At 56.7% G+C, this 27,685-nt stretch overlaps 3 protein-coding genes across 13 annotated transcripts; 2 read left to right on the forward strand and 1 right to left on the reverse strand.

Moving 5' to 3' along the window:
• Positions 1-2,565: 2,565 nt before the first annotated feature.
• On the forward strand, positions 2,566-7,517 carry TUBB4A (tubulin beta 4A class IVa). 11 transcript variants are annotated; one of them, XM_068537145.1, is made up of 5 exons: positions 2,593-2,649; positions 3,186-3,294; positions 3,403-3,513; positions 5,892-6,499; positions 6,845-7,517. In XM_068537145.1, exons 1-5 carry the CDS (start codon positions 2,593-2,595, stop codon positions 6,947-6,949), a joined length of 990 nt encoding a protein of 329 aa, XP_068393246.1. In that variant the 3' UTR covers positions 6,950-7,517. The 11 variants fall into 11 exon arrangements, with proteins under 11 accessions (XP_068393247.1, XP_068393246.1, XP_068393238.1 ...); XM_068537137.1 differs by having other exon boundaries at positions 5,892-6,045; positions 6,118-7,517; XM_068537143.1 differs by having other exon boundaries at positions 5,892-6,014; positions 6,261-7,517.
• Positions 7,518-16,375: 8,858 nt separating this feature from the next.
• On the forward strand, positions 16,376-23,704 carry DENND1C (DENN domain containing 1C). The gene is made up of 20 exons (XM_068537148.1): positions 16,376-16,425; positions 16,792-16,911; positions 16,992-17,061; positions 17,248-17,328; positions 17,420-17,485; positions 17,574-17,627; positions 17,740-17,850; positions 18,599-18,699; positions 18,805-18,850; positions 18,975-19,076; positions 19,165-19,290; positions 20,173-20,277; positions 21,038-21,128; positions 21,233-21,273; positions 21,481-21,552; positions 22,171-22,215; positions 22,286-22,393; positions 22,565-22,632; positions 22,771-22,978; positions 23,079-23,704. Exons 1-20 carry the CDS (start codon positions 16,382-16,384, stop codon positions 23,691-23,693), a joined length of 2,274 nt encoding a protein of 757 aa, XP_068393249.1. The 5' UTR covers positions 16,376-16,381; the 3' UTR covers positions 23,694-23,704.
• CRB3 (crumbs cell polarity complex component 3) lies at positions 23,680-26,663 on the reverse strand. The gene is made up of 5 exons (XM_068537149.1): positions 26,602-26,663; positions 26,196-26,380; positions 25,363-25,436; positions 24,602-24,745; positions 23,680-24,256 (listed from the first exon to the last, which is right to left on the reverse strand). Exons 2-5 carry the CDS (start codon positions 26,275-26,277, stop codon positions 24,185-24,187), a joined length of 372 nt encoding a protein of 123 aa, XP_068393250.1. The 5' UTR covers positions 26,278-26,380; positions 26,602-26,663; the 3' UTR covers positions 23,680-24,184.
• Between the last annotated feature and the right edge of the window lie 1,022 nt (positions 26,664-27,685).

Here is a 27,685-nt window from a genome sequence, read left to right on the forward strand (position 1 = left end):
GACGTCAGCCCACCCCAACCCCTCCCCCACTTCATCCCTGCAGGCTTTCTACATCTTGGGCAATGCCAGGTCCCAGAAGCTCCAGGTGCTAGAAGACCACCCATCCCCTGCTCGCCACTTTCCTCCTCATTTCCCCTCTGTATTCCTCCCCTGAGGGCCCTCAGGGAACCCAAGGGATGCCCCGATGCAGAGGAAGATAGAGGGCACCCATTGCTCACCAGAGCCTGTGCTCTCCAGGGGGCTATCCCTTCCAAGGTGGGCTAATCCAGGAAGCCCCACCTCCCCGGAGCTCAGCCCTGACCCCAAATCAGCCCTGCCCTGGTGGGGTGACACAAGAAGCCCCATTTTTCTGGGGCTGAACCCCAAATCAGCCCCTCCCAGCAGGGCCACTTCCACTTTTATGTTTTGATGATTCTTGATATATTAAATAATAAAATGCCAACACAGGGTTTATGAATTTTTGACAGATATTAACATGGGTTGATGGACTTCCTATTTCAATCCGGGAACCGGGTCTCGGGGATCAACTGTAACAACATTTGATAACCTCAGAAGCTTCAATCAGGTTTCTCGACCTTGGCTATCGCCATTGGCATTTGGGGCCAGATTATCCTTTGCTGCCGAGGCCGTCCGTGTGCAGTGTAGGACACTGAGCAGCCTCTCTAGGCTCCACCCACTGGATGCCAATAACAGCCCCAAGTTGTAAAGATCAAAACTGACTCCAGACATTGTCAAGTTTCCCCTGTGTCTTGGGCGGGGGGGCGGGGGGGAGAATCACCCCCAGCTGAGAATTTCTGGCTTAGGGGATTCTGCTGACCCCCCAGGAGACTCTGCTTCATAATCATCTGACCTACTGAAGTCCCAGGATGCAGTACACGTTTAAATCACAAACAGAGAGAGGAAGTAATTCACAGATGCTGGGGGGAGGGGGGGGGGTCACCCTCGTTTGTACTGTCTGATCCAGCAGGAGTTTATTCTGGTGTCTAGTGTGAGCCTAAAGAGCTAACTCAGTTGTTTTTTGTTTGTTTGTTTGTTTTTCTCAAATAATTAACAGGGCTTTCTCAACCTTGAGCACTATTGACATTTGGACCAGATCATTCTTTGGGGGGAGGGGGAGACTGTCCTGTGCATCCTAGAATGTTTAGCAACGTCCACTCACCACATGCCAGTAACACACACACACACACACACACACACACCCATCCAGGAATAACAACCAAAAACATCTCCAGACATTGCCAAGTGTCCCTGCGGGGCAGAATCGCTCCCTGTTGAGAACCACAAAATTGGAAGCCACGGGTGAGAGCGTGAGGTCCCAGCCCTTCAGCCGACCTGGCTAATCCCACCCCCACCCCGCAGTAGCCAGAAGCCATGGAGGAGGAGGGAGAGGCTTCCAGGGATGGCAGAGCTGGAGGCTGCCAGCAGAAAGTGGCCCCAAGAAGTCTGGCCTTCGCTTGTGGGGCAGCACAGGAAGTCTTGCCCAGCATTACAATAATAATTGTAATACTAATAGCTACAATTTATCGTTCACTCTGCGAGGGGAAACCGGGGCCATCTTGTTAACTGGGCCATCTTTGGACCCTCCCAACCGCCTAGAGGGCAGGCATTCCCATCTTGCAGGAAATTCAGCCAGAGGGAAGCCAAGTGGCCTGTGCAAGGTCATATACTAATAAATGCAAAGGCAGGGCGATGGATTGGAATAAATTATAACAATGGAGCAGAGAGGTGCCGATCTGGGGGGAGCAAGGCAGCCCGCCGGGAGCCCTCTATCCCCGCAGTATGTAATCCAGCTATAAGTCTTAATCTTTGATGTGCGACCCCAGGCAAGGCTGAGGATGACCCCACCTGCGACAGACCCAAAGCCCAACCGAGGTGTCCAGGGGGAGCGCACGGACCCCCCCCCAAACCTCCATCAGCTTCCAAAAGCATCCGCAGTCAAACATGGAAGGGAAATCGTGGTTCTACTTACTACGCAGCTTCAAGACAAGTCCTGCAGAAACCGACCGCCCCCTCCTCCCAAAACTGTCGGCTACTCCGGAGCGGCCAGCTCGGCCCCACTAGGAGCCCTCCCGGTTAATGCGAGGGTTCTGGCGAACGAGAACTAAACGGAATGGGGAGGGAGGCTTGGGACGGAGAAACTGAGGCAGGGTCGTTCGGGGCGAGAGCGGGGAGAGGCAGAATCTCCCGGCTGCTTGTTTACCGGGCGCTCTCCCTCCCCCCGCCCAATCCCTGCAAAACCCGGGTCGCCAGGCCTGGCTGGGGGCGGGAGGGGTGGGATGGAGGAAGGTGGTACTGTTGGTGCCTGAGAGGCCTCACCCTCCACGGCCCGGGGTGGGGGGCGCACGGAGCCCCGGCTCGCCCCAGCCCCTGCCCCCAGAGGTCTCCAGGCGGCAGGGGAGGGGTATCCGTCCATCCCCGCACCCTCCGTCCCGGGGCGGGACCGGGGGGCGGAGCGGGCCGGTGACCTGCAGTGACGCGAGCCCCGCCCGCTCATATAGAGGCGCCCCAGGAGCGCAGGGACCGTGCTTCGCCGCCGCCGCAGATCCCAGCAACAGCACCAGCGCCGCCGCGTCCACCATCAGCGCCGCCGCCATGCGGGAGATCGTGCACCTGCAGGCCGGCCAGTGCGGCAACCAGATCGGAGCCAAGGTACGCGAGGGACCGGGCCCGGGGACGCGGCCGAGAGATGCGGAGTGCGGTCCACCGAGCTCCGCAGAGCTCCTCCACCATGGGCCTTTTGGGGGACGGGGCCCCCCAGGAGGCCAGCACCCCAGGGACGGTGGGGGAGGGCGCGGGGGGCAGGGCCAAGCTGGGAACAAAGAGGCCCATGGGGGTGGGGCCCAGGCTTCTGTCCGCTTGCCACAGCTGGCCTCACAGCTGGCCCACTGTCCCCTCCACACGCACAAAGAGACCCCGCCCCTCCCCACGGCAGCAGCCAGGGAGCGCTGACCCCAGCCCGCTGGGCTGCGGTGGTGCGTCTGCTCCACCCCGCCCCCACCGCTCCCTTCTTGCTGCCTCATCCTCGCCCGCCCACTCTGCCTCTAGGTTCCACACTCACCTTGCCTGGGGGACAGGTGGCAGCTAGGGAGGTGAGTGGGGGTCCTGAGCCCAGAAGATGGAGGTGGGGCAGACCTGGCCACCGGCTCCACCTTCTTGGTCCTTACCACCGCCCTCCCCCCCCCCAGTTTTGGGAGGTGATCAGTGATGAGCACGGCATCGATCCCACTGGCACATACCATGGGGATAGTGACCTGCAGCTGGAGAGAATCAACGTGTACTACAATGAGGCCACAGGTAAGGGGCAGGGGACACCTGCCAGAGTGGGGGTGGGGAGGGCCTGGGAGGGGACAGGATGCTGGCTCCTGGCGCTGACCAAGCTGCTCTCCATCTGCTTCTCTGCAGGAGGAAATTACGTCCCCAGAGCTGTGCTGGTGGACCTCGAGCCGGGCACCATGGACTCTGTCCGCTCAGGCCCCTTCGGCCAGATCTTTCGTCCTGACAACTTTGTGTTTGGTGAGTCACCGTCATGAGACACAGGCAGGGAAGCCCCCCCCTCCCCAGATTCTTTCATTTCCACATGCTTGGTGAAAATTCTTTCTAAAATTCTTCACCTAGCGTCTAAACTCAGGAACCCAGAGCCCAGCGGGGAAAGCGGATACACAGGCCACTGTGGGAATCCAGGGGAGGCATCCGATACAACCAGGGGAGGTGCAGGGTAGGGAAGGCTTCCCGGAGAAGGTGGCATTTTAATTTAACAGTATGGACCTGAGCCAGACTGCGGTGTTCAAATCCCAGTTCTGCCACTTCATGCAGTCGACAAATACTCATTAGCACCTACTGCATACCAGGCCCTACTGTACCCCCTGGGAATATAGCCAAGAATAAAACAAATAAAGCTCTCTGCCCCCACCCCCGAGCTGACATCCTGGTGGAGGGAGCTGGGAAGATAAATAAATGGGAAGAGAAGAGAAATAAGTCAAACTCAGGCACTGATTGAGTCATCTTGGTGATTTTGGACAGGCCCTTCAATCTCTCTGTGCCCGTCTCCTCATCTTTAAAACAGGGATTATACAAAAACTTACTTTTCAGGATTGTGAGACTTAAAGCCACTAACACGTATAAAGAACTTAGAACAATGCCTAGCACAGAGAAAAAGATAACTAAGCATTTGATGTTTTGTTGTCATTTTTATTATCATTATCACTATTAATGTCTGCAGCCTAAAAGGTGAATAGGACTAGGGTTGACCAAAGGGCAATGAAGGGAGGAAAGGTGTGTAAGACAGAGGGAACAGCATGTGTGAAGACAGTGGGCACATTTACAGCACTCAGATTGAAGGGGCCTGCACACTCTGAACAACCGTGTAGGAAACATTTCCTGGTACCTCTAGGTCAAGCTAAATGCACATCCCCACCTGACCTTAGGCCCCAGGCTCCCCCTCCCCCAGCGCCTCTCCTCCTAGTACACAGTAGTTTAGTCTGGAGTCTAGGGATTGACGGGACAAGCTATGTGACCTTGAATGAGTGACTTCCTCTCTCTGGTCTGTGCAAAGATTCAGGAAGATAATGATGATCATGTGTGGTTATGGCACACAATAGGTCCTCAGGAAGTGGCTGCGGAAAGACTAAATGAGGTGGACCAAAAGATGTGAGGGATTCTAGGATGATTATGGGCGGCTCCAGTCGGGCCAAAAGATTCTGTGGCCTCTAGTAGGTGAGGCAGGGGAGGTGGTAGAAAAGTGTGGACTCAGGAGCCAGACCACCTAGTTCAAATCCTATTCTCTCAGAGGAGGTGACATTGACCAGAGACCTGAAGAGTCAGTCAGGGGAGTACCTGGGGGTAGAGCATTCCAGGCAGAGGGCACAGCACGTGCAAAGGCCCTGGGGCAGGACCAGGCCTGGTGTGTTGGAGGAACAGTGAGGAGGCCCATGTGGCTGGAGCAGAGTGAGGGAAGGGGAGAGAGGGAGGATTGGAGGGCAGGGAGGGGATGGGGGCAGGTTGTGCAGGGCCTTGTAGGCTGTAGGGAAGATTTGCGCTTTTATCCCGGGGAGGTGGGAGTCCTGGAGGGCTGTGGACAGAGAAGGGACCGGACCTGACTCAGGTGCTCACCGGTGCCCTCTGGCTGCTGCAAGGAGAACAGACTGGGGGGAGGCTGTGGGAGGACCAAGGCAGAAGCGACTGTACTGATCCAGATGGGCAATGAGGGGGCCAGACCAGGATGGAAGCAGAGGAGGGGGCAAGAAGAAATGTTACCTGTTCACAAAAATACCAGCCAATATTCTAATCCTAATCCTTGTCCTCTGGAGCTTGCATTCCCCTGTGAAATTACAGACAATAAACATGATTAATTTAAAAAAACAGGTTTATCACTTCTGCGGAGGGTAACAAAGTCCTAAAGAAGGGGAAAGAGGGAACCATGTAAGTATCTGAGGGAACAGCATTCCAGGCAGAGGGAACAGCATATGCAAAGGCCCTGAGGCAGGACTGTGCCGGGTGTGTGGCAGGGACAGCGAGGAGGCCTGTGTGCTTGGAGCAGAGTGAGCGAGGGGGAGAGAGGGAGGAGGGGAGGGCAGGGAGGGGATGGGGCAGGTTGTTCAGGGCCTTGTGGGCCGAAGGGGGGACTTAGGCTTTTACTGAAAGATGGAAGAACTGGGGTGATTTTGAGCTAAGGCAGAACATGATTTAGGTTTTATCAGAATCCTTCTGGCTGCTGGATGAAGGGAAGCAAGGATGGAACCCGAGAGAACAATTCATCATAACCATAATAACAATAATAATAATAATAATGATTTTGTTATTATTATTATTCAACTACTAGGATGGCTGGGAGTGGGGTGGAGGGTGGGCTTTCCCCATATCAGCCTGGGCGTCCCCTCCCCTTCCCTCTTCAGGCCAGTCTGGAGCCGGCAACAACTGGGCCAAGGGCCACTACACAGAGGGTGCCGAGCTGGTGGACGCGGTCCTGGACGTGGTCCGGAAGGAGGCGGAGAGCTGTGACTGCCTGCAAGGCTTCCAGCTGACCCACTCGCTGGGCGGGGGCACGGGGTCCGGGATGGGGACCCTCCTCATCAGCAAGATCCGCGAGGAGTTCCCGGACCGCATCATGAACACCTTCAGTGTGGTGCCGTCACCCAAGGTGTCGGACACGGTGGTGGAGCCCTACAACGCCACGCTGTCCGTGCACCAGCTGGTGGAGAACACAGACGAGACCTACTGCATCGACAACGAGGCGCTGTACGACATCTGCTTCCGCACCCTGAAACTGACCACGCCCACCTACGGGGACCTCAACCACCTGGTGTCGGCCACCATGAGCGGGGTCACCACGTGCCTGCGCTTCCCGGGCCAGCTCAACGCCGACCTGCGCAAGCTGGCCGTGAACATGGTGCCCTTCCCGCGCCTGCACTTCTTCATGCCCGGCTTCGCGCCGCTGACCAGCCGGGGCAGCCAGCAGTACCGGGCGCTGACGGTGCCCGAGCTCACCCAGCAGATGTTCGACGCCAAGAACATGATGGCGGCCTGTGACCCCCGCCACGGCCGCTACCTGACCGTGGCCGCCGTGTTCCGGGGCCGCATGTCTATGAAGGAGGTGGATGAGCAGATGCTGAGCGTTCAGAGCAAAAACAGCAGCTACTTCGTGGAGTGGATCCCCAACAACGTGAAGACGGCCGTGTGCGACATCCCGCCCCGCGGCCTGAAGATGGCCGCCACCTTCATCGGCAACAGCACGGCCATCCAGGAGCTGTTCAAGCGCATCTCGGAGCAGTTCACGGCCATGTTCCGGCGCAAGGCCTTCCTGCACTGGTACACGGGCGAGGGCATGGATGAGATGGAGTTCACCGAGGCCGAGAGCAACATGAACGACCTGGTGTCCGAGTACCAGCAGTACCAGGACGCCACGGCCGAGGAGGGGGAGTTTGAGGAGGAGGCCGAGGAGGAGGTGGCCTAGGGCCGCCTCCATCCCTTCACATCAGCGCCCTGCTAGGATGCTGACCTTTGACCCCACCAAGAACCCCCTGCTTCACCTCCCAGCCTGACTCCTCTCTGACCCTACAACCTTGCACCTCTTCCCCCGCCAACCTTTGACCCTTGAGCCCCACTTTATCCCTGACCCCTCTTGAACTCTCCCACCTTGGACGCCCCCATGAGCCCTGCTTCACTTCTGACCCTACAAGCCCCACCTTTAACTCCATGATCCCTCCTTCACCCCTGACCTCTCCACCCTTGACCTCCCCACGAGCCCCATTGCACCCCCCAGACCTATAAGCCCTGGTTTACGTCAACCCCTCCCTCTGAGTCTCTCCCTTCGTCTCTGAACTTGCCTCACCTTTGACCCCACAAGCCCCACCCACCCTCCGAACTGACCACCTTTCTGGCTTCCGTGACCCCCCCATTTCCTTCCTGAATTCGCTCCCGTCAGCTCCCGCAGACCTTGGTTTTCCAGGGGTGCTGCTGGGGGAGAAAGAAGCCCTGGAGCATGTGGGCAAGAGATGCTGTTCCCCGACCCTCCCCGCTGCCTCACCCTCAATAAATTAATTGTTGTCCTGCCGTGTTTCTGCCGAGTGTGCTTTTCATCGTCCTGTGGGAAGGTCACGTGAGGCTCCTCCCTATGGGATGGAGGTGGGTGCTGAAGGAACTTCTAATCGGGGGTTGGGGAGAGGGCAGGGATTTCAGAGTCAGACAGACCAGGCTACGCCACTAACTCACCCTCTGGTGTTGAGCAAGATGCTGGCCCACTCTGAGCCTCGACTGGCTCACCTGTAAAATGGGCTCATATGTTTTCCCCCCATGCCCCCCACCTCAAGGATGCTTGTAAGGACTCAAGGGCACAGTACCTGGCGCTGGGTGGGTTCTTAGTGATGGAAATGCTGCCACTTTCTGTGGGGCATCTTGCGAGAATGGAAAGCTGGAGGGGGGAGTCTCTAGGGAAGGAAGCTGGGGAGATGGCAGCCGGGGGTAGTGCCCGAGGGGCAGTCCTGCCGGAGTCACTGACATGCGTGAAGCACTTTGATGGCCTGGAACATGCCTTATCTCATAACCCTCACACCAACCCTGTAAGAGCTGAACTTTTAGGGAATTCTCTGGCGGTCCAATGGTTAGGACTCCTCGCTTTCACTGTAGAGGGCGCAGGTTTGATCCCTGGTCGGGGAACTAAGATCCCACAATCTGCACGGCATGGCCAAAAGAAAAAAGATCTGAGCTTTTAGAGAGACAAAGTATATAAGTTAGCTCTTGCTGAGTAACAAACTACCCACCCCCCAAAAAATGTAGGGGCTTAAAACAACAGCAGTTATTTATTTTGCTCCCAACTCTACAATTTGGGCAGGGCTTGGCAAGGCAGCTCATCGGTGCTCCCTGTGGCATCAGCTAGAGAATCCTGCTGGAGGCTGAGGGATCTCCTTTCAAGGTGGCTCACTCAACATGACTGCCAAGTTGATGCCTCGGGGCTCAGCAGGGGCAGGTAGAAGGGGGTGTCAGTACCTCTCCATAGTCTGCTTGGGCTTCCTCAGAGCATGGTGGCTGGGTTCTCCAAGAGCAAACAGCCTAAGAGAGCAAGGCAGAATTCATTGCATTTTTCTGACTTAACTTTAGAGGTTGCTTGGTGTCCTGAAGACTCCTAATTGAGGTGTTCACAAAGGCCTGTTTAGGTTCAAGGGGATGGACTACAGACCGCACCTCTTGAGGGTAGAGTGGTAAGATTCTAGAAGAGCATGTGGAATGGAAGATACAGCTATGGCCAGCTTTGGAAATTACAATTTGCCACACAAAGCATCTTGTCCATGGTCCCATGGCTATGAAGTGGTGACCTGGTATTCAAACGCTGACAGTTTAAGTCTAGAACTCTGATTGTATTTTATCAGCCGGGGTTCAGTGCAGGGACCATTCTAGGCATATCAGGCAGAAAGGGGTTGGATACAAGGATTTAGGAGCTTACAACATCATTGGAGGGGCTGAGAGAGGGGGCTATATATAGGCCAGTGCTTAAACTTTAATGTGCAAAAGAGTCACCAGGACAGCTTTGCAAGAACACAGCTTCCTGAGTTCCACCGTATAGTTTCTGATTCAGTGGTGGGTGGGGGGTGGAGACTTTGCATTTTTCACAAGCTCCCAGGTGATGCTGATAATGCTGCCTATGAGACCACCTTTTGAGTAGCCCTGGAATAAACTGGAACACCACCCTGGGAGCTGCTTCTCTGCACAGTGGAGAATCAGGAGGCTGCCACCGGAACTGTTGAGTTCAGAAACACTGCCCAACACCCACAAAGCCACAGAGATAGGTCCCCTAGCGTGCTGAACAAAAATTAATTAAAATGAATTTTAAATAATTTTAAATAATTAAACACACACACACAGTTCTGCATCACTTCTACCTTCCAAATCTCTCATGAGCGTTTCTCATTGGTCGAACCTAATCTGCATCCAGAACCAGAGCTGCAAAGAAGTCTGGGAAATGTAGTTTCCCCCTCCCCCAGCTTCTGGTACAGAGGCCAACAAGGAGCGAGAGAGGGGGAGAGAGAGAGAGAGGGAAGGAGGGATGCTGAGAGCCAATTAACTTTTTCCACCAGGCTCTTCGCTGGACCACCAGCCCCGGATGGGGCCCCGGCCCCCTCCCTGGGTCCCACTGCAGCCAGGAGGAAGGAGAAGCATGGGAAAGGCAACCTGCGAAATCCAGCCTGCCGCCACCGTCATCTCAGCAGGCCCAGCCCAGCACCGGGCGGTGGAGCAGAAAGACGACGAACTAGGCAGTGAGCTTGGCTGTCTTTATTATCCCAAACCTAATGTGGCCCCGGAAGAACTCCCTATTCTGCCCAACTAAATCCCCTTCGCCAAGAAATGGCACCACCTGTGTGCTCAAATCCTGCCTCTGGAAGTCAGCCTTGACTCATTGTTTTCTAGACCCAACACATTCTTCTTATCTTTTGCTGAATCTGATACCCACCAGGGTTCTTGGCCTTCCCCAATCAATAGAAATTGACTAGAACCCAGACGAGAAATTCAGGCTAGGCTTTATTGGGGCCCCTGCTGCAGCAGGAGGGAGCGAGCACAAACATCAGTTTCCTTTGCTTGCTCACTTGCTGAGCAGGGGTGCGGGGGGAGGGCGATCTGGTTCTTTATATGGGGTGAGGGTAGCGGGGTGTGTCCAGGGGGTCGGGACGGAAGGATGGCTTAAGTGGCTTGCCCACCCCTCTGGTGGTGTTGAGTGCAGGGGGCATGCCCAGTACCCTGCTTTTGCTCCCAACACCCTGTTTTTGCTCCAGGCTTTTCAAAAGTGGCAGTTGGGTTTTCTTGGTCTCTTTGTATCTTTTGGGTCCAGAATTTGCCCCAACTGCACATGCACTCAGTTATTTTTAGTCCCATATAGTTTCCTTGTATTTTGTTGCTCAAGGAGAGGTGTATCCAGGGGCAAGCACTGCAGCAAAGGGTCCCAGGTCCCAGCCTGTCTCAAGTCGAGTTGTCTCTGTCTCCAAAATGTATCCTGGGGACTTCCCTGGTGGTCCAGTGGTAAAGAATCTGCCTTCCAATGCAGGGGACGCGGGTTCAATCCCTCGTTAGGGAACTAAGATCCCACATACCACAGGGCAACTAAGCCCGCACGCCACAACAATTGAGCTCGCACGCCTCAACTAGAGACCCTGCGTGCCGCAAACTGCAGAGCCCACGTGCCCTGGAGCCTGCGTGCCACAACTAGAGAGAAGCCCGTGTGCCACAAGGAAGAGCCTGCGCACGGCAACGAAAGATCCCGCGTGCCCGCAACTAAGACCCTATGCAGCCAAAAATAAATAAATAAATAAATAAATAATAAAATAAATCTTAAAAAAAAATCTATCCTGAATTTGACCCCCTCCTCTCCAGCCGTCTATACTCTGGTCTATGCCACCGTTGTTGCTCACCCAGGCAATTCCCCCTCATCACTTCCCTGGGCTCCCTGCTGCCACCCCTGCCCTCTGCAGTGTGCCGCGTCCTCCTTCTACAGCAGCCAGAGAGGAACCTTTGTATGCAAATCACAACCCTCCCTCCCGCAGCTCCCATGCTACTCAGACTGAAACCCAAACTTCTCACCTTGGTCTCCACTCGCTGATGACTGATGATGGCAACCTCATCCCCCTCCCCCTCCCTCCCTAAGCTGAAACTACAGTGGCCTTTATGCGCTTGATCATATCAAGTTCAATCCAACCTCAGGGCCTTTGCACATGCCGTTCCTGCTCCTTCTTTCCCCCGAGGTGCACATGACCGGCCCCTTCTCGTCCACAGGTTTCAGTTCAAAGGACACCGCCTCAGAGCAGCCTTCCCTGGCAACTCTAAATTGTACCCAGTCACTCTGCCTCTTTTATCTTGTTCCGTTTCCCTGAGAGCACCTACCAGTAACTCAAATTATCTTGTCTATTTGTAGACTTGTTTCTTTTATCTGTCCCCTGCCCTACCCACCAGAATGTAAGCTTAAAGGAAACTTATCTATCTTGCTCACCACGTGCATAGAACAGTTTACACCACACAGACACTCAGTAATTCTTTGCTGAATGAACGAGCAAGTGAATCCACGCGTTGTGAGGTGTATTGTTTTCCTCCTTTTTTTTTTTTGATAAAGATGTATGAAGTTTATTTATTTATTTATTTATTTATCGTCTGTGTGGCGAGGCTTGCGGGATCTTAGCTCCCTGACCAGGGATCAAACCCAGGCCCTTGGCAGTGAAAGCATGGAGTCCCAACCACTGGACCGCCAGGGAAGTCCCTCTTTTCCTCCTCTTAAAGTGAGAAAACATGGGAATTCCCTGGCGGTCCAGTGATTAGGACTCCTAGTTTTCACTGCTGAGGGCCCGGGTTCGATCCTTGGTTGGGGAACTAAGATCCCACAAGCCACGTGGTGTGGCCAAAAAATTTTAAAAATAAAAAAAAATTTTTTTAACTAAAGCAAGAAAACAAAGACACAGGGAGGTGGAAGATGGTTTTTAAGACGGCCCTCAATGATGCCCGTCCTCCCCATTCATGTGCTTGTGTGATTCCCTCCCCTTGAGCGTGGGCTGGACCTGAAGATTGCTTCTGACCAACAGATGTAATATGGCACCAATATGGCAAAGGCGATGGGATGCTACGTCCAAGCCTGGGTTACAAAAACCTGTGACTTCTGTCCTGGTGAACTCTCTATTGACTTCTCAGCTTGCTTGCTAGGGGGAAGCAAGAAGCAGGTTGGTAAGGTCCACATGGCAAAAAGTGAGGGTAGCCTCTGACCAACAGCAAGCAAGGAGCTGAGGTCCTCTGTCCACAATAAAATGAATCCTGCCAACGGCCACATCGTGAGCTTGGAAGTAGATCCTTTTTCAGTTGAGCCGTCAGATGAGACCACAGCCCAATGGACACCTTATTACAGCTGAGAGACCCTGCAGCACAGGACCCGACTAAGCTGTGTCCAGAATCCCAGCCCCCAGGGAAGCTGTCAGATAATAAATGTGTGTCCTTTTAAGCCACTAACTTTAGGGTGATAGGTCACACAACAATATATAACTAATACAGAGAGGTCAAATGACTTGCCTAAGGTCACACAGACGTTAAAGAACTAAGTCAGGTCTTGAACCCAAGTCTCTCTGACTCCAAAATCATTCTCTAACCACTTCACTGACCCATCTCCCATAATCATAGAGAGAACATATCAAAAGCTCGGTTCAGGCTTGATCACATACTAAATATTTCATGTGAATTCTCTCATTGAACCTTCACAGCATCTCTGAGGCAGGCACCATACTTACTTGTTACAGATGCAGAAACAGGGGGACTTCCCTGGTGGTCCAGTGGTTAAGACTCCACACTTCCACTGCAGGGGGCTCAGGTTCAATCCCTGGTTGGGGAACTAAGATCCCGCATGCTGCACAGCACAGCCAAAAAGAAAAAAAAAGATGCAGAGGGGGTCCCACTTTCACTCAGGGATGTGAACTCTTCCTTTATCCTCATCCCATGGGTTTGCCATTGGATTGAATTGGAGTAAATTTCAGAAATGAAGAAGACTTGGGGATATCTCCGCAAATGCTATGCCTGTCTTAGTGCGTTCAGGCTGCTAACAGAATACCATAGACTGAGTGGCTTATAAACAACAGACATTTATTTCTCACAGTTCTGGAAGCTGGAATTTCAAGATCAAGGCACCGGAAGATTTGGTACCTGGTGAGAGCCTGCTTCCTGGTTCATAGATGGCTGTCTTCTTGCTGTGTCCTCACATGGTGGAAAGATGAGGGAATCTCTCTGACGTCTCCTTTATGAGGACACTAATCCCATTCACGGCCTTCACCCTCATGATGTAATGATGTTCCAAAGACCCCCACCTCCTAATACCATGACCTTGGGGGTTAAGATTTAGCACCAGGAGTTCCCTGGTGGTCCGGTGGTTAGGACTCTGCACTTTGACTGCCGTAGTCCCGGGTTCAATCACTGGTTGGGGAGCTAAGATCCTGCAAGCTCCGCAGTGCAGCCAAAACAATTTTTTAAATGTAAAAAAGACTTAGCATGTAAATTCGGGGGTGGGGGAGGAACACAAACATTCATTCTATAGCAAGGCCCGAGAGTGTGAGAAGGGGAGAAGGATGCCCTGGGTACTCTGCACCCCTGATCCCCAGCCCTGGCTGAGATCCAGCTCCCCTTGGAGAGAAAGGTGGCACTGAGCTGTGTTCAGCCTCATCCACCTATGTCTTGGCGGGAGGGTTTGGAGGTGTGTGTGTGTGTGTGTGTGTGTGTTCACATGCTGGTGAATCTGCTCACCTCCTCCTCCTCAGCATGAAAATACCCTTGCACCCACAGTCATGTGGACATGCACAGAATGAGAATCCCCAGTCATCCACATCCTCACTCAGCCTGATGGACTAGACACAAATTCCTAGGCACACAGACACCGCATTCACCCCCAGATACCCCAGGACATGGCAGGCCACATGTGGACTCATGCAGATGCACGCCTATATCCACACAGATATTCTCAGTATCTTGCAGGAGACCGAGGAGTCTTGCAGACTCCTCTGCATTTTGACTCTCTGAGTCTGTCTGTGGGATTTTCCGTGTATGTACATGACCATGAGTACCTGTGTTGTGTCCTGCCTTTGTGCCTGTGAGTGTGTCTATGTATCTTTGTTTTTCAACATGACATCTGTCTGCCTGGGTGTCTGTCTGTTTCTGAGTCTGCAGCATTGCTTGGGTTTGTCTGACTGTGTATCTCTCTCTGTGTTGTGACTATGTCTGGCTATGAATCTGACTTGTGGCTGGGCCCTGACTGCGTCTGTCCCTTTGTTACTGCTCTACGTCTGTGCTCTATGCGTTTCTGTCTGTTGTCTGGGTCTGCTTCTCTGTTATTCCGTTTGCATTGACAGCCGTGGTCCCTGCAAGTGTATCTGCTGCCTCTGTCTGGAACTGTTTGCTGGCTGTGCCTGTGTGTTATCTCCCTGCACCTATCATCTGGATGGACAAGGACTTATTTATGTGTGTGCTGTCCTGCTGTACCTGTTGGTTTGTGTCTGTGACTTTGTGCTGCCTGTATAACTTGGTATCTCTCTGTGTCTGTCTGCTGTCTGTGACTGTTCTGGCCTGTTTGTGTTGGTCACTCCCTGGCCATGTGTGTGCTGTCTGTCTGTGCCTGTGTTCTGTCTGCTGTCTGTCTACCTTCCTCGTGCCTCCGTGTCCACTCTCCAGCCTGGCTCCCTCTGGTGGTCCTGCGGGGAATGGCCAGCGCAGAGAGATCAAAGGAAAAAGAGTTGAGGAAAGAGGAAGCATTTTAGGCAAACTGTGAGTCCTTGGCTGCCACGGAGAAGGGAAGGCTTGGGTGTGATGGCAGAAACCAGATGCAACCCTCCTGGCAGGATGGGGCTGGGGGTCTGGCCTCTGAGCTTGCACACCTCTTGCCCACCCATCCTGTAGAAGTCTAGAAGGCAGGACGCCTGGGTCTCTCACAGTGGGTGGGGGCAGGGGCCTTCCTCTGGGGACGTCACCCGTTAAACTTCCTCTCTCAGCCACACAGGAAGCTGAGCCGGCTCAGGGCCCAGCCCTGAGAAAGCACAGGCCCCCCCAGCACCCCTGAGGAAAGGGCCCCGCCGGGCCAGCCCTGCAGGGACCATGGGATCCACAGCTGAGTAAGAGCTGCCCCCTCTCCCATCTTCTGGACCAAGATTCCCAGACCGGGCCTGGGGTGGGGCCAAGGAGAACGAGGCTGGGGCAGGCCCGGGAGGGACCGTGAGCCACAGGGGCAGGTGGCTGGAATTAGGGCAGGACACTCAGCTGGCCTACAGTATGGACTCCGCTCTCAGGCACACTCGGGCCACTCTGGGACCTTCCAATCTCTCTCTCTCTCTCTCCTTCTCTCTCTCTGTCTCCCCTGCTCTGCGCCGGCTCTGTATGACTAAGTTTGTAACTCTGAGCCTGTGCCTTTTGATGTATCTCAGTGATGGGGAGCCTGGCTTCCGGGGTCAGCGGGGGGGAGGGGCGGGCTCTGTGTGTCCATGTGCAGGACTGATTGATTATGTGGGACTTGTGTCAGCGTGAGGTTGAAGTTCAGTGTGAGGGAGGTCCCAACCTCAGCGACAATGTGTCTGCACTCACTCCCCGTTCTCTTCCTCTGTCTCTCTCCCTGAGCCCAAGTCCCGACATCCTCTGCAAGGTGGATAGAGGGTTGGGGGCCAGGGGAGGAAGGCAGAGATTGCAGGGCTCCCAGAAGGACCAGGGCACGCTGCCCTCTTTCCTCTGATAAAAAATCTGAGGGCCCCATGAAGCCCCAGGGCCCCATGAAGTCACGTACACAGAGACACTTGGGCAGGGCCTCACACATATATCCAGGGACCCTCAGGGCCACCCAAGAAAACGGGGACGTTATTCACCCTCACACTGGCTCAACCACACATACGCACAGTCCTACCTGACACATGCCCTGGGCGGTCTCATCCATTCAGGCAGACGCAGAATAGAATTGCAGACACACACGCACATACACACACACACACAATCACACACAGGTGCAGACACACACACAGAAGCAAAGCCCTGGACACACTGAACCCTTTCCTGCCCTGCAGAAGGGGTCTCCCTGCCCTGTTTGATTGGTTCTTCGAAGCGGCCTACCCTCCCTCCCTGCAAGAGGGTGAGTCAGGGGCATCATTGGGGATGGGGGTTGAGATGGAGGGTGGGCCCGGGACCCTGAACTTAGGAGCCTGCTCTCTGTGCAGATCCCCCCATCCTGCGGCAGTTCCCCCCAGACTTCAGGGACCAGGTATGCAGGCTAGCTCCTTGCTCCCCAGGGGCCAGGGCCTGTCCCCCTGGGGGAGGGAACCCTATGTCTCAGACCACTGGGAGCTTAGGGGTGGGGCCCAACCTGAGTGGCCAAGCAGTGTGTGCTTCTCTCCACCCCCAGGAGGCTATGCAGATCGTGCCTAAATTCTGCTTCCCTTTTGATGTGGAAAGGTATGGAAGGAAGCAGACACCAAGGACCCAGGGACCCAGACCTCCCATGGACCCCCAGGATTCAAACGCCCAGAGACTCAGACAACAGAGACCATATACCCAGGGCCCCTGAGATTCAGAGACCCAGGGACTCAGAAACCCGGGGACCCTGACGAATAGTGACCTATACACAAAGGGACTCACTTACCCAGGGTCTCAGGGACCCAGGGCCTCAGAGAACCAGAGACGCTGACAGCTAGGGACCTATACACCCAGGGCCCCAGACTGGTGGACGCAGTACTAGCAGCGTTGTCAGGGGCATGAAGGGGAGGGGGGTTCACGGGGGTGGGATGCCCAGGTCTCTCTGAGAGCTTTTCCTGCCCCCAGGGAGCCCCCCAGCACCGCCGTACAGCATTTCACCTTTGCCCTCACGGACCTGACCGGCACCCGCAGATTTGGTTTCTGCCGCCTCCGGGCTGGTGCCCACAGCTGTCTCTGCATCCTCAGGTGTGGGATATGGGGGTCTGGGCGGGGGGAACGGCCTTTGCCCACAGGCACTGCATGAAAACTGTGTCCGCTCTCCGCAGCCACCTGCCTTGGTTTGAAGTGTTCTACAAACTGCTGAACACAGTGGGGGACCTCCTGGCACAGGATCAAGTGAGACCAGCTCTCCCTGTCATTCCTGCAGGAGTCCTAGTCCCACCCCCACCAAGGCCCCAGCCTGGCTCTGAACTCCCAGACCTGACCGGGCCCCTTTGGCTCCTCCCAGACCACCCAGCCTGAGTCAAGACCCTCAAGAGTCCCCAACCCGCATTCTGGCTCAGGCATCCCACCCCTACCCAGGTCTCAGAGGTCGATGAACTTCTTCTACATCTGCTGCAGCAGCCCCTTCCCGGGACCCAGGACTCAGTGGGGCTGCAGCTGGTGAGTACCCCCTCCCCCCTGGGCGTCGGACCTCAGGTGGCTGGAGAGGCTGCACCCCGGCCCTGAGGACCACGCACCGCATCTCCCCCAGGGCAGCGGAGTGATGATCTCCAGTGCGCAAGGCACCCCGCCCCCTGGCCCCGGGAAGAGCATGCCGGTGAGCAGAGCTGGAGACCCTGGAAGGTTGGGCACCCACGTGAGGCTAACCCCTTGACTGATCAGTCCCCCTATTAATCCCCCGCCAGCTTTCCTGCTTCGTGGCCCCCGACTCCGGCCGCCTGCCATCCATTCCTGAGAACGTGAGTGGAGACCTGAGAGGGGACTCTGGGAGGGGGAAAGAGGTCCGGAAACCCGGAGAGGGCTCTCAGATCCTGTGGTCCCTCGCGTCCAGCGTTCCTCTCTGTTCTTCAGAGGAACCTAACGGAGCTGGTGGTGGCGGTGACCGACGACAACATCGTGGCGCTATTCGCTGCGCTCCTGGCAGAGCGAAGGGTCCTGCTCACCTCCAGAAAGCTGAGCACCGTGAGGCGGGACCGCCGGGCCGGGGAGGGGCCGAGGCCTGGCTTGGTCCCTGGGGGCGGGACAATCGGGGCGGATTCCTAGTTCTAACCCCACTGGGCGGGACCCGAGGGCAAAGTCCTGGCTCAGCCCCTTTGAAGGTCAGGGTTGAGTTGAATTCTGGCTCCACCTTTATGGGGGAAATCAGAGGGGGCTGCGCTGTACCCCCTCCCCCCGCTTCAGGAGCTCTGAGTCCAGGCTCCACCCACTATGGGCCAGAACAAGACTGGCTCCGCCCCTCTGGAGGGTGAGATCAGAGAGGGCTAAATTCTAGCTCCGCCCCTAGGGGGGAAGGACGGGGTAGGGGTGGAGCTAGCATTCAGCCTCTACCCCTAGGGGCGGGACTTGGGGGGGGACTGAATTCTAGCTCCGCCTCTCTAGGGGCGGGGTCAGTGGGCTGAGTCGCTGTCCTACCCCTAAGGAGAGAGATTCCGGAGGGTTGAATATTAGCTTCAACCCCTAGAGCGAGGGACTAGCACGTGCTGAGTCCTGGCACCACCAGTTCCAAGCGCTGTAATTTGCGGAATTCTTGGCCTTCACAAGAAAGGGGTTTGAGTTTTCACCTCTTAGCCAGTAGCGGGTGGGGAAGGGAGGTGGAGGGAGACAGGAGACTGGGGACACGGGATATGAAGCCGGGAGAGCCACCGTCCAGAGAGGGTCCTTGAAGCTGGGGGTCCAGGCCCTGACTCCACGGTCCCCCACTCGTCCCCAGCTGACGTCGTGCGTCCACGCGTCCTGCGCTCTCCTGTACCCCATGCGCTGGGAGCACGTGCTGATTCCCACGCTGCCGCCGCATCTGCTGGACTACTGCTGGTGAGGGGCAGGGGCTGGAGAGGAGCAGGGCTTGGGGAAGAGGCCTAGGGTCCTGGGGACCCGGGGGGCGGCGCCTGCATGACCGGCCCCCTCGGCCTTCCGCAGCGCGCCCATGCCCTACCTCATCGGAGTGCACGCCAGTCTCGCCGAGGTAAGTGGGAACGGACCTGGATGGCAGGGGTGGGTGGAGTGCCCCCCTGCATCCCCAGGTATCCTCCCCTGTCGGGGATCCTCAGGCTCTGAGCGGCCATCGCCCCTCCAACTCCCTAACGCAGAGAGTGCGGGAGAAAGCGCTGGAGGACGTCGTGATGATGAACGTGGACTCCAATACGTTGGAGACGCCCTTCGACGACGTGCAGGCACTGCCCCCAGATGTGGTCAGTGACATCCCCTTCCACCCTCCTGCCGCATCCGGGAGACAAGGCTCCGCACCCGCCTGCTCAGCGCTGCCCCCTTGTCCTCCAGGTGTCTCTGCTGAGGCTACGGCTAAGGAAGGTCGCACTGGCCCCCGGGGAAGGGGTGTCCCGTCTCTTCCTCAAAGCCCAGGCCCTGCTCTTCGGGGGGTACCGCGATGCGCTAGTCTGCAGCCCGGTGAGATTCGGGGACGCAGAGGGAGAGACCCCGTGGGTCCCTGAAGGATTCAGAATAATAATACCTAGCGTTTATGGACTGCTTACTCTGTGCCTCCGTTTGCTCATCTGTAAAATGGGATCCCAACAGTACCCACCCAAAAGGGTCGTGTGAGTCTGAATGGACATAAGCAAAATGTTCGGTTAGTGCCTGGCACATCGCAATGGTTAAATGATAGGTTTTGCCTCTGCAATTATTATTTCACTTAATGCTCACAACAGTATTATGAGACGGATACTCTTATGGTCCCATTCTACATATGAGGAAACCAAGGCTTGGAGAAGCCCCACAGTGGGTGAGTGTTGAAGCCAGGACTCTGATCTGCTGACTTTCAACCCTGACATCCCCTCCTCCCCAGTTTTTCACAACTATTCTATAAAAACGTGGTCGGGGAGTTCTATTATTTGAGAATCTGACGTTGCTTTCGACTCTGCCCTGAACACAGCCAGAAGCTGTCCACTTCTCCCCCTCCTCTGTCTCCACCCCGGCCTGGTCCCCATCGTTGTTTGCCCGGATCAGCGCGCTCACCCGTCACCATGAGTCCGCTCTCGCGGGCTCCCACCCTCCGCGCTCCGTAGTCTGACCTCCCTGCAGCCGCCAGAGGTCACCTGGGAGCATCTGAGTCAGGTCCCGTCCGCCTCTGCCCACCGCCTTCCCAGGGCTCCCACCTCCCTCGGGGTAAAAGCCCAAGTCCTCCCTGCAGCCCACGAGGCCCTGCACGACATCAGGCACACAGAGGCGCTCCATCAATGTTTGCTACACAGATGTAAGGTAGAATATGGGAAGCAGAATAAGGGATCCTGGAGAGCCGCGGGGAGCTTAGAATCCAAGTCCTTCTTCCAGGGCCAGCCTGTAACCTTCAGTGAAGAAGCCTTCCTGGCCCAGAAACCCGGGGCGCCGCTGCAGGCCTTCCACCGGCGGGCTGTGCACTTGCAGCTGTTCAAACAGGTGCGCCAGAGTCCGGAGGGCGGGGCTGGGGCCGGAGGGGCAAGGCTAGGGGCGCAGACGCCTGGATCCCGGAGGCCGAAGCCAGGGCTGGAGGGGCGGACGCCTGGGCCCAATGGGCGGGGCGAGAGTTGGCCCGGCCGGATCCCCCACTCCAGGGTCTCCGGGGTGGGAGAGACAGGACTGAACTCTTGGGTCCCTAAAAATGGGAGCCCCTGACCTGAGTTCCCAGGGATAAGATCTACCTCTAGGTCCCTGGGGAGGTTGGGATGGAACGAAATTATTGAGTCCCTAAGGCGGGAACCTCCTGGGTCGAGGGTGGAGGGAGAGGAGGCTGGACTCTTGGATTCTAGGGACGTAGGGGGGGAGGTGGAACCGGACTCCTGGGTTCTTGGAAGAAAGTGGGATGAACTTCAGGGTCCTTCAGTGCAGGCTGGCTTCCAGGGTCCCTGGAGGTGGGGTCGACCTCTTCCAAGGTCACTGAGAGGAGGGGGGCCTGTCTGGAGTGGCAGAGTCCTATTCCTCCGACCCTGTGAGGAGCGGGGTCTGGTCCCTGAAGACAGATCCTGACTTGGGGTGGGAACGGGCGGGGAGAGGGTGGACCTCTGGCTTCCTGAGGTGGGCTCCAGACTCCTGGGACCTAAGGTTGGGTTTCTGGAGGGGCCAGGGATGGCTTCTGCATCTTGAGGGCGAGTGGAGCCCCAGTCCTCGCATTCAGATGTTTGGGGCAACCTGATTCTCTGACCCTTTGCCCCACCCCCAGTTCATCGAAGGCCGACTGGAGAAGCTGAACACGGGAGAAGGCTTCTCAGACCTCTTTGAGCAGGAGATCACCGGTAGCGGGGCCTCCTCAGGTGAGCTCTGCACCTGGCCCCGGAGCCCCCCCCCCCCCCCCCGCCCCGGACCTGTGGCCCAGTCTGAGCCTACCCACCTTGGCAATGCTCTCTCCTCTCTCCAGGGACCCTTCGCTCCTACCAGCTCTGGGCAGACAACCTAAAGGTAGTAACACCGAACACTTTAGTGTTTATTGTGGGATTAAATCAAACCTACAACCGTCCCCACTATGCTCATTTATAGATAGAGGTGAAGAAATCAAGACTCAGAGAGGGAGAGGGGATTCTCCAGTAACACACAGCCCGGTGGAAAGGTGGGGTCTGGGATAACCCCACGTGCCCAAGCCTCTCTTCCTTGGCTTTCTCTCCCCAGAAAGGTGGTGGTGCCCTCCTGCATTCCGTCAAGGCCAAGACCCAACCAGCCGTCAGAAACATGTACCGCTCGGTGAGGCTGGGCTGGACAGGCCACTTACCAGGGTGACAAAGGCAGAGGATGGTTTAACCCCACGTTTAGAACGCAAACAATTTATCAGAACTAAACCAGCAGTTAAACCATTTACAATGTTTCCTAGTTTTATTTTCCATTGACTGTGTTCATTCATTTTTGTCGCATCAGGTCTTTCCTATTTAAAAATGACAACCAAGGTTCTTTGGCAAACATCTTTTGTCCTTCTGAGACACCACAATCCCAGCTTCTGCCCTTGTGGTTTGTTTTTCTCCCAAGCCCAAAATTTTCCTGGGACCAACTTCCACAGCTCGCAATTGTCTGCTGGATTTTATTCTTTGCTCGGCTTTTGAACACTGACTCATTTTTACGATGTTCTAGTGTTGCCATTTCCTGTTTCATTTGGGGGTTATCTCCTCCAGTAATATTCGTTCTGTGTTAGTCAAAGGGGCAAGTTTGTATTGACTTCTTAGGTGGTACCGGGGGAACTTGAATATATTTTGAGACATACATGAGCAGATGGAAAGACAAAACTGTCCTCGGGGATGGAGGGCCGAGTTCTCAAATGTCCAGGGTCAAATCGCTCTGGATTCTCAGTCTCTTTTGGTTCCTCCGTAGGCGAAGAGTGGCTTGAAGGGTGTGCAGAGCCTTCTGATGTACAAGGTAAAGCCAGCAGCCAACACCGTGGGGCAGCGGGGGGGAGGGGCTCCTGGCTCACCCACCCTCTTCCTAGGATGGGGACTCTGGCCTGCAGAGGGGGGGCTCCCTGAGGGCCCCTTCCCTCACCAACCGCTCAGATTGCCTGCAGCAGCGCTTGCCTATCACCCAACACTTCGGACAGGTAAGAGCCCCGCCCCCGCACATACCTGGAATTATCACCAAGTCCTTCTCCCATCCTGTCTCCAGCCAGACATCTCGACTACCTCAAAAATGGGGTGCCCACTCCCCCCTTCACAGAACTCCCTGATTCTGTAGCTCCTGAGGCCTCAGCCTCCGAATCTGTCCTTTGCAGAACCGGCCCCTTCGCCCCAGCAGGAGACTCAGGCGGGAAGAGAGACCTTCTGAGTCCCTGGGGGAGGGGTAAGACTCCAAGGCAGAGGGAGGGAGCAATGTTGGAAGTGGGGGGCCGGGACTCATGGGGAAGTGGGCCCCAAAACTCCAGACCCTTCAGAGCAGCCGGTCTGGGGCAGATATCTGAGGCTGCCCATCCTCACCCAGGACACCCTCTCTGAGCCCTGAGGATGCCCAGGAACCGTTGGCAGAGGAAGCTCTGGATGGCAGCTTCCTCGGGTCCGGAGAAGAACTGGATTTGCTGAGCGAGATTCTGGATAGTCTGAGCATGAGAGACACCCGGAACAGCAGCCTGCGGCCAAGCCAGAGTTTGGACTGCTGCCACAGAGGGGACCTGGACAGCTGCCTCAGCCTGGTGAGAGCCCCCCCAGCCCTTCCCCATTTGCTCATCCAACCTGCCAGCCCCTCCTTCATTTAAAGGCCAGCAACATGCCCATCTCCCCATCCCCACCCAGCCCGACATACCAGGAAGATCAAGATGGCAAGCAGATGACGAGAAACCACCAGGGCCCCAGCCCCTGTCCCTTTCTGTCGGCCTGCCGCCTCTGCACACCCCACAGCCTTCAGATGCCACGAGCTCCTCGAAGCACCCCACTTCCCAGCTGCCCTCAGAGGCCAGCCCAGCAATCATTTCCCCGTCCCAGTCTTCGACGGCTTCTGCAGACCCAAGCAGCAAAGGGGACCCCAGCTCCTCTCTCACAGAGCCCCAGCCTCTACGCCTCTCCTCTCCCCACGAGGCAACCGAGGATCCCACAGCCCAGGAGAGCCCCTGCTCCCAGCTCTCCACAGCACCCAGCCCTCGAGAAAGCCCCCAACTTCTGACTCCCACAAAGCCCAACTCGGATATTACCTGGGCATCCCAAGTCCTTGATTCTTTCTCGGATCCCGGTTCCCCAGAGAGCCCCAGAGCCCAGCCTTCGGAGGTCCTGCTCCCAGAGCGCACGCACCTCCAGCCCCACGAGGAGCCGGGAGCCCCCAGGCCCCCTGAGCCTCCTGCTAGTAACTGCGAGGAGCTCCAGGCCAGGAGCCGGCCCAGGGTTGCTGAGCTTAAAAAGTGTTTTGAAGGTTAAGAATCAGGGGTCTGGAGGAGACTCTGGCCCCTCAATAAAGCTGCAAGAGCCCAAAGCTTGTTTTTCCTGGTGGGTTTACCTGGGAGCCCTGTTTCTGCTCAGAAACCCACCCCACTCCCCACCTTCCCTCCCGAGGCAGCCTCCGGCTGGCTCTTAGGTGCAGCTAAAAGCCTTTCCCTTCCAGGAAGCCCTCCCAGCCCCTAGGACCCTCGAGACCTTACAATTCATCTCTCAACAGCCTGTGTGTCCCCTCCATCTAGGCTAACTCCTGCCCCCACCAGCTCACAGAAAGGTTTTATTACATCACACTACCCATTGTATAGATATATATAAAGTAAGCAGCCTGTCTCCCTTGCCCTCAAGGGCAGAGTCTTCGAAGCACCTTCTTCCCCTCTATTCTTAAGCGCTGGGTGTGTTTGATTGCCCAGAGAGGGCTCTGCCTTCCCCCAAGGTCACACAGCCAGGAAGGGTGATGGGTAGAGGAAGGGGACCTAGATGGGCAGGCAGCCCCGCACCGTCTCCTTGGAGTCCTGGGGAGCCTGGGCCTCGGCTGCATGGGAGAACTGAAAGGAAAGGAGAGGGGGGGGTGTCGGGCCTGTGTGGCAGGCAGACAGATGGCTGATGGTGCAGCAAGCGGGGAGGCAGGTCCCCAGCCCCGGCACCCCAACTGCAGGCAGAGTCAAGCAGAGGCAGCATGCTTCGCAGAGCCCGCCCGGCAGGTGCCCCATGGCCCCCCCAAGTTCTCCGGGGCCATCAGAGGCTGGTGTCTCGGTGGCAGCTGCTGTGTGCAACTGAGCGCCGGGGAAGTCCTGGGCAGTGGAGGCAGCTGTGGCCAGCCCCAGCATTCAGATGAGCCGCTCCTCAGGCGGCAGCTTGAGGTTGGGAGGCGGTGGAGCTCGGGCACCCACCTGCTCCTCACTGCTGGGCCGGTAGGTGCCCTCCGTCTGCCGCTTCTCCCGAAGCTTCTGCACCAGAAGTACCAGGCCCACAGCCAGGAGCAGGGCGGCCAGGAGGGAGAAGACCACGATGATGGCAATGGTGGCCTCCTGCGACTGTTGGTGGGGGGGACAGGTGTGACCCACCTGAACTTGGGCATCCCGTCCAACCCCGCCTGAGAATTATCTGGGGATGCTAATCCCCTCCCCCCGCACCCGCCACTTTTGGTGACTGGCTTCCTCCACTCAGGGTTCCGGATCCCCATCATATCACATCTGGGGTTCCCAGGCTCCCCCACCTGCCATGTCTGGGGTCCTTCTCCCAAGCGCCTGCCGCATCTAGGCTCCTAGATAGCTCCTCCCCCTGCCTGAGAGGCATAGGGGGCTCCTGGACCCCCTACACTTGCCAAGCATGGTATTTTTTTTGGGGGGGGGGTCTTAGTTCCCCAACCAGGGATCCAACCTGTGCCCCCTACATTGGAAGCGCGGAGTCTTAACCACTGGACCGCCAGGGAAGTCCCGCCAGGCATGGTGTTCTTGCCCATCCCCTTCCTGGGGTTCTCGGTGTCCCCATTTGCCATGTTGACATTGTGGTCTCTCCCACTTAGGGTTCTCCAATGCCTCCCCCACTGTCCAGCCTGCTGCCTCTGGGAATCTAGGTCCTCCCACCTGCTACACGGGGGACTCCCGAATAAAATCCCTGCCGCTCTTCTCCCACATATACCCCAACTCACCAGGGCCCCATTGGAGCCAGGGCTGGGGCCAGAGGGTGTAATGGTGCTGTTCCCACTTACAGTGGGGTCCGGTGCTGCAGGGCAGTGGTAGAGAAGATAAATGAATCCCCATCTATTCCTTCCCATCTGGAAGCATCTGCACCTTTCTTGGTCATTTCCCCTCGTTAGAACTCTGCCCTTTTGAGTCTTTCATTCTGTGAGTGGCCTCCACACAGGGGCTGGCCCCGCTGATTTTGCTCCACAGGGCACCCCTTACCCAGGGGAGCCCAGCGCTGAGTAATCAGCCAACAGTGGTCTGCAGTTGCCGCAGAGTTGGGGGCTATTATAATGCATGGTGTGGGGAAGCTCAACCCTCCCCCCCAACCCCAGCCTCACCTCTCCGGCCCTCCCTCTGCCCTTAAGGATCTGGGCGGATCCTGCATTTCCCTGGAGTGTCTGACTCACACCTCCCCCCAGGCTCCCGAAACTGGAATAGAGGGGCTGAAAGGCTGCGTCCCCACCTTTGGTCGGCCGGCTCCACCTGGGCTTGGAGCCCCAGGCAGGCCTCCTCCTGGCTTCCATTTCCCCCAAACTGCTCAACCCTACTGAGACTCCGGCCCGCAGGCCTCTTCTCCCAGCAGCTCACAATTGCGCCCAACTCAGGAATTCTCCCAGACCAACTCCAACCGTCCAAGGAAGGACACAGGAATTCTACGCCCCCAGCCCTACCCCAGACTCTGTAGACTCCTGCTCCCAAGGCATCGCATGCCCGCTCCTGGGTTCTTGCCCTCTCAGCGTCCCAGGCACCCAGCGCTTCTAAGCCCGGACCCCCAGTGCCCCCGACCGATACCTACTTTGCCCCCAGACCCGGCCCCAGCGGGTCAGCAGCAGCGGCAGGCCGAGCGCCAAGAGCAGCCCCAGGCCGGGGCTCGCCATGGGCCGGGTGACGGGCTGGTGGCACCGGGGACGGGGCTTGTCGCGCGCGCCGCTCCTACCGCATCTCGGGCTGGGGGGGTACCTTCGACCCCACACCTGGGGGCTGGAAAGGAGAAAGGCCGGAGCGTGGGGGAGGGGGCCGGACCCGAGCGCAGGCCCCTGGGAGGGGCGACCCGCGCCGGCCACCCAGGAGTCCCGCCCCGCCCCCCGCCGCCAGAGGTCAGAGATTAAAGATTAACTCGGGGCGGCGCGTTCCTGGGCTGGGGAAAGGGGAAGGGAAGGGGGGAGGGGTGGCAGGCCCAGCCGCGCGACCTGCCTCCCTACCTGGCCCGGGCGTCTTCGACCCCCGCTCAGGGTCCCGATCCCGGTTCCTCGCTCGAACCCTCGATCCGTCGGTCAGTGGCTCGGTCGGACTCTTCCAGCTCCGCCGGCTCACGTGACCCGGAAAGTTTAGTCACTCACCTTGGAGGTGAGCGCACTTCCGGCTTGTGCACCTGAGCCTAGGTGAAAGGGCGGGGCCAAGCGGGGGCGGGTACGCGCCGCGGACGCACCTGTAACGGGAACCCAATCCCATAATCGGGAGGAGTGAAAAGGAGCGGAAGCGCGCAGGTGTAAAAGGGGCCTCTCACCTGCACTGCAGGTACATCTGTAGAATCGTCCAGGTGTGGAGACACACGGGGCAGGGAGTCACCGATGTGTGAGGCACTCCTGTCTGGGGCAGACCGGGATGGGGAGCCTCTAATGAAAAAACACTGGTGTGGGACACACCTGCATGGGAACAAACGTGTAAAGAAATCTGCACGGATGTGTAAGAACACCCATGGGAGACATCTGCTTTGAATCACATCTCTTTGGAGTATAGCTGAATGGAAGCCTACCTGTGTGGAAAACAGCTGTATAGAACACACCTGCATGGTTACAAACACCTGGCTGAGGCACTCTGGCGCGGGGTACATCTGTTTGGGGAATGCATCTGCATGGCCCACCTATGAAATGAACAAGACTTGCAGAAGGAATTCCTGTGTGTAAAGGTATTGGAAACACCTGTACGAGACATACCTGCATTTAAGTACACCTGTAGGGGACCCAGTTATATGGAAAGAGCCCCGTATGGGTGAATGATTAAATGGAACACACGTATGGCGGGGGAGGCTCTATAACGGATTCCTGGGTGGAGGAACACCTGTTGAGAAACATACCTGTGAGGTGAAGGAAACAGCTGCATAGAATTGAGCTCACACGAGGGGAAGACCTGAGCACGCCTGCATGGGGGCACACTCACACTGAAGCACATCGGGGGGAGGGGCTCATGTGTATTGAGGTCCACCTGTCAAGGATGCATCTGTGAGAAAACATTTGTTTGGGGCATCTCCGTGGGAAAATATCTGTACGGCACCTGCAAGGGCGA

This window comes from Eschrichtius robustus, chromosome 2, assembly GCF_028021215.1.
Source record: "Eschrichtius robustus isolate mEscRob2 chromosome 2, mEscRob2.pri, whole genome shotgun sequence".
In the NCBI taxonomy this organism is placed as follows: domain Eukaryota; kingdom Metazoa; phylum Chordata; class Mammalia; order Artiodactyla; family Eschrichtiidae; genus Eschrichtius; species Eschrichtius robustus.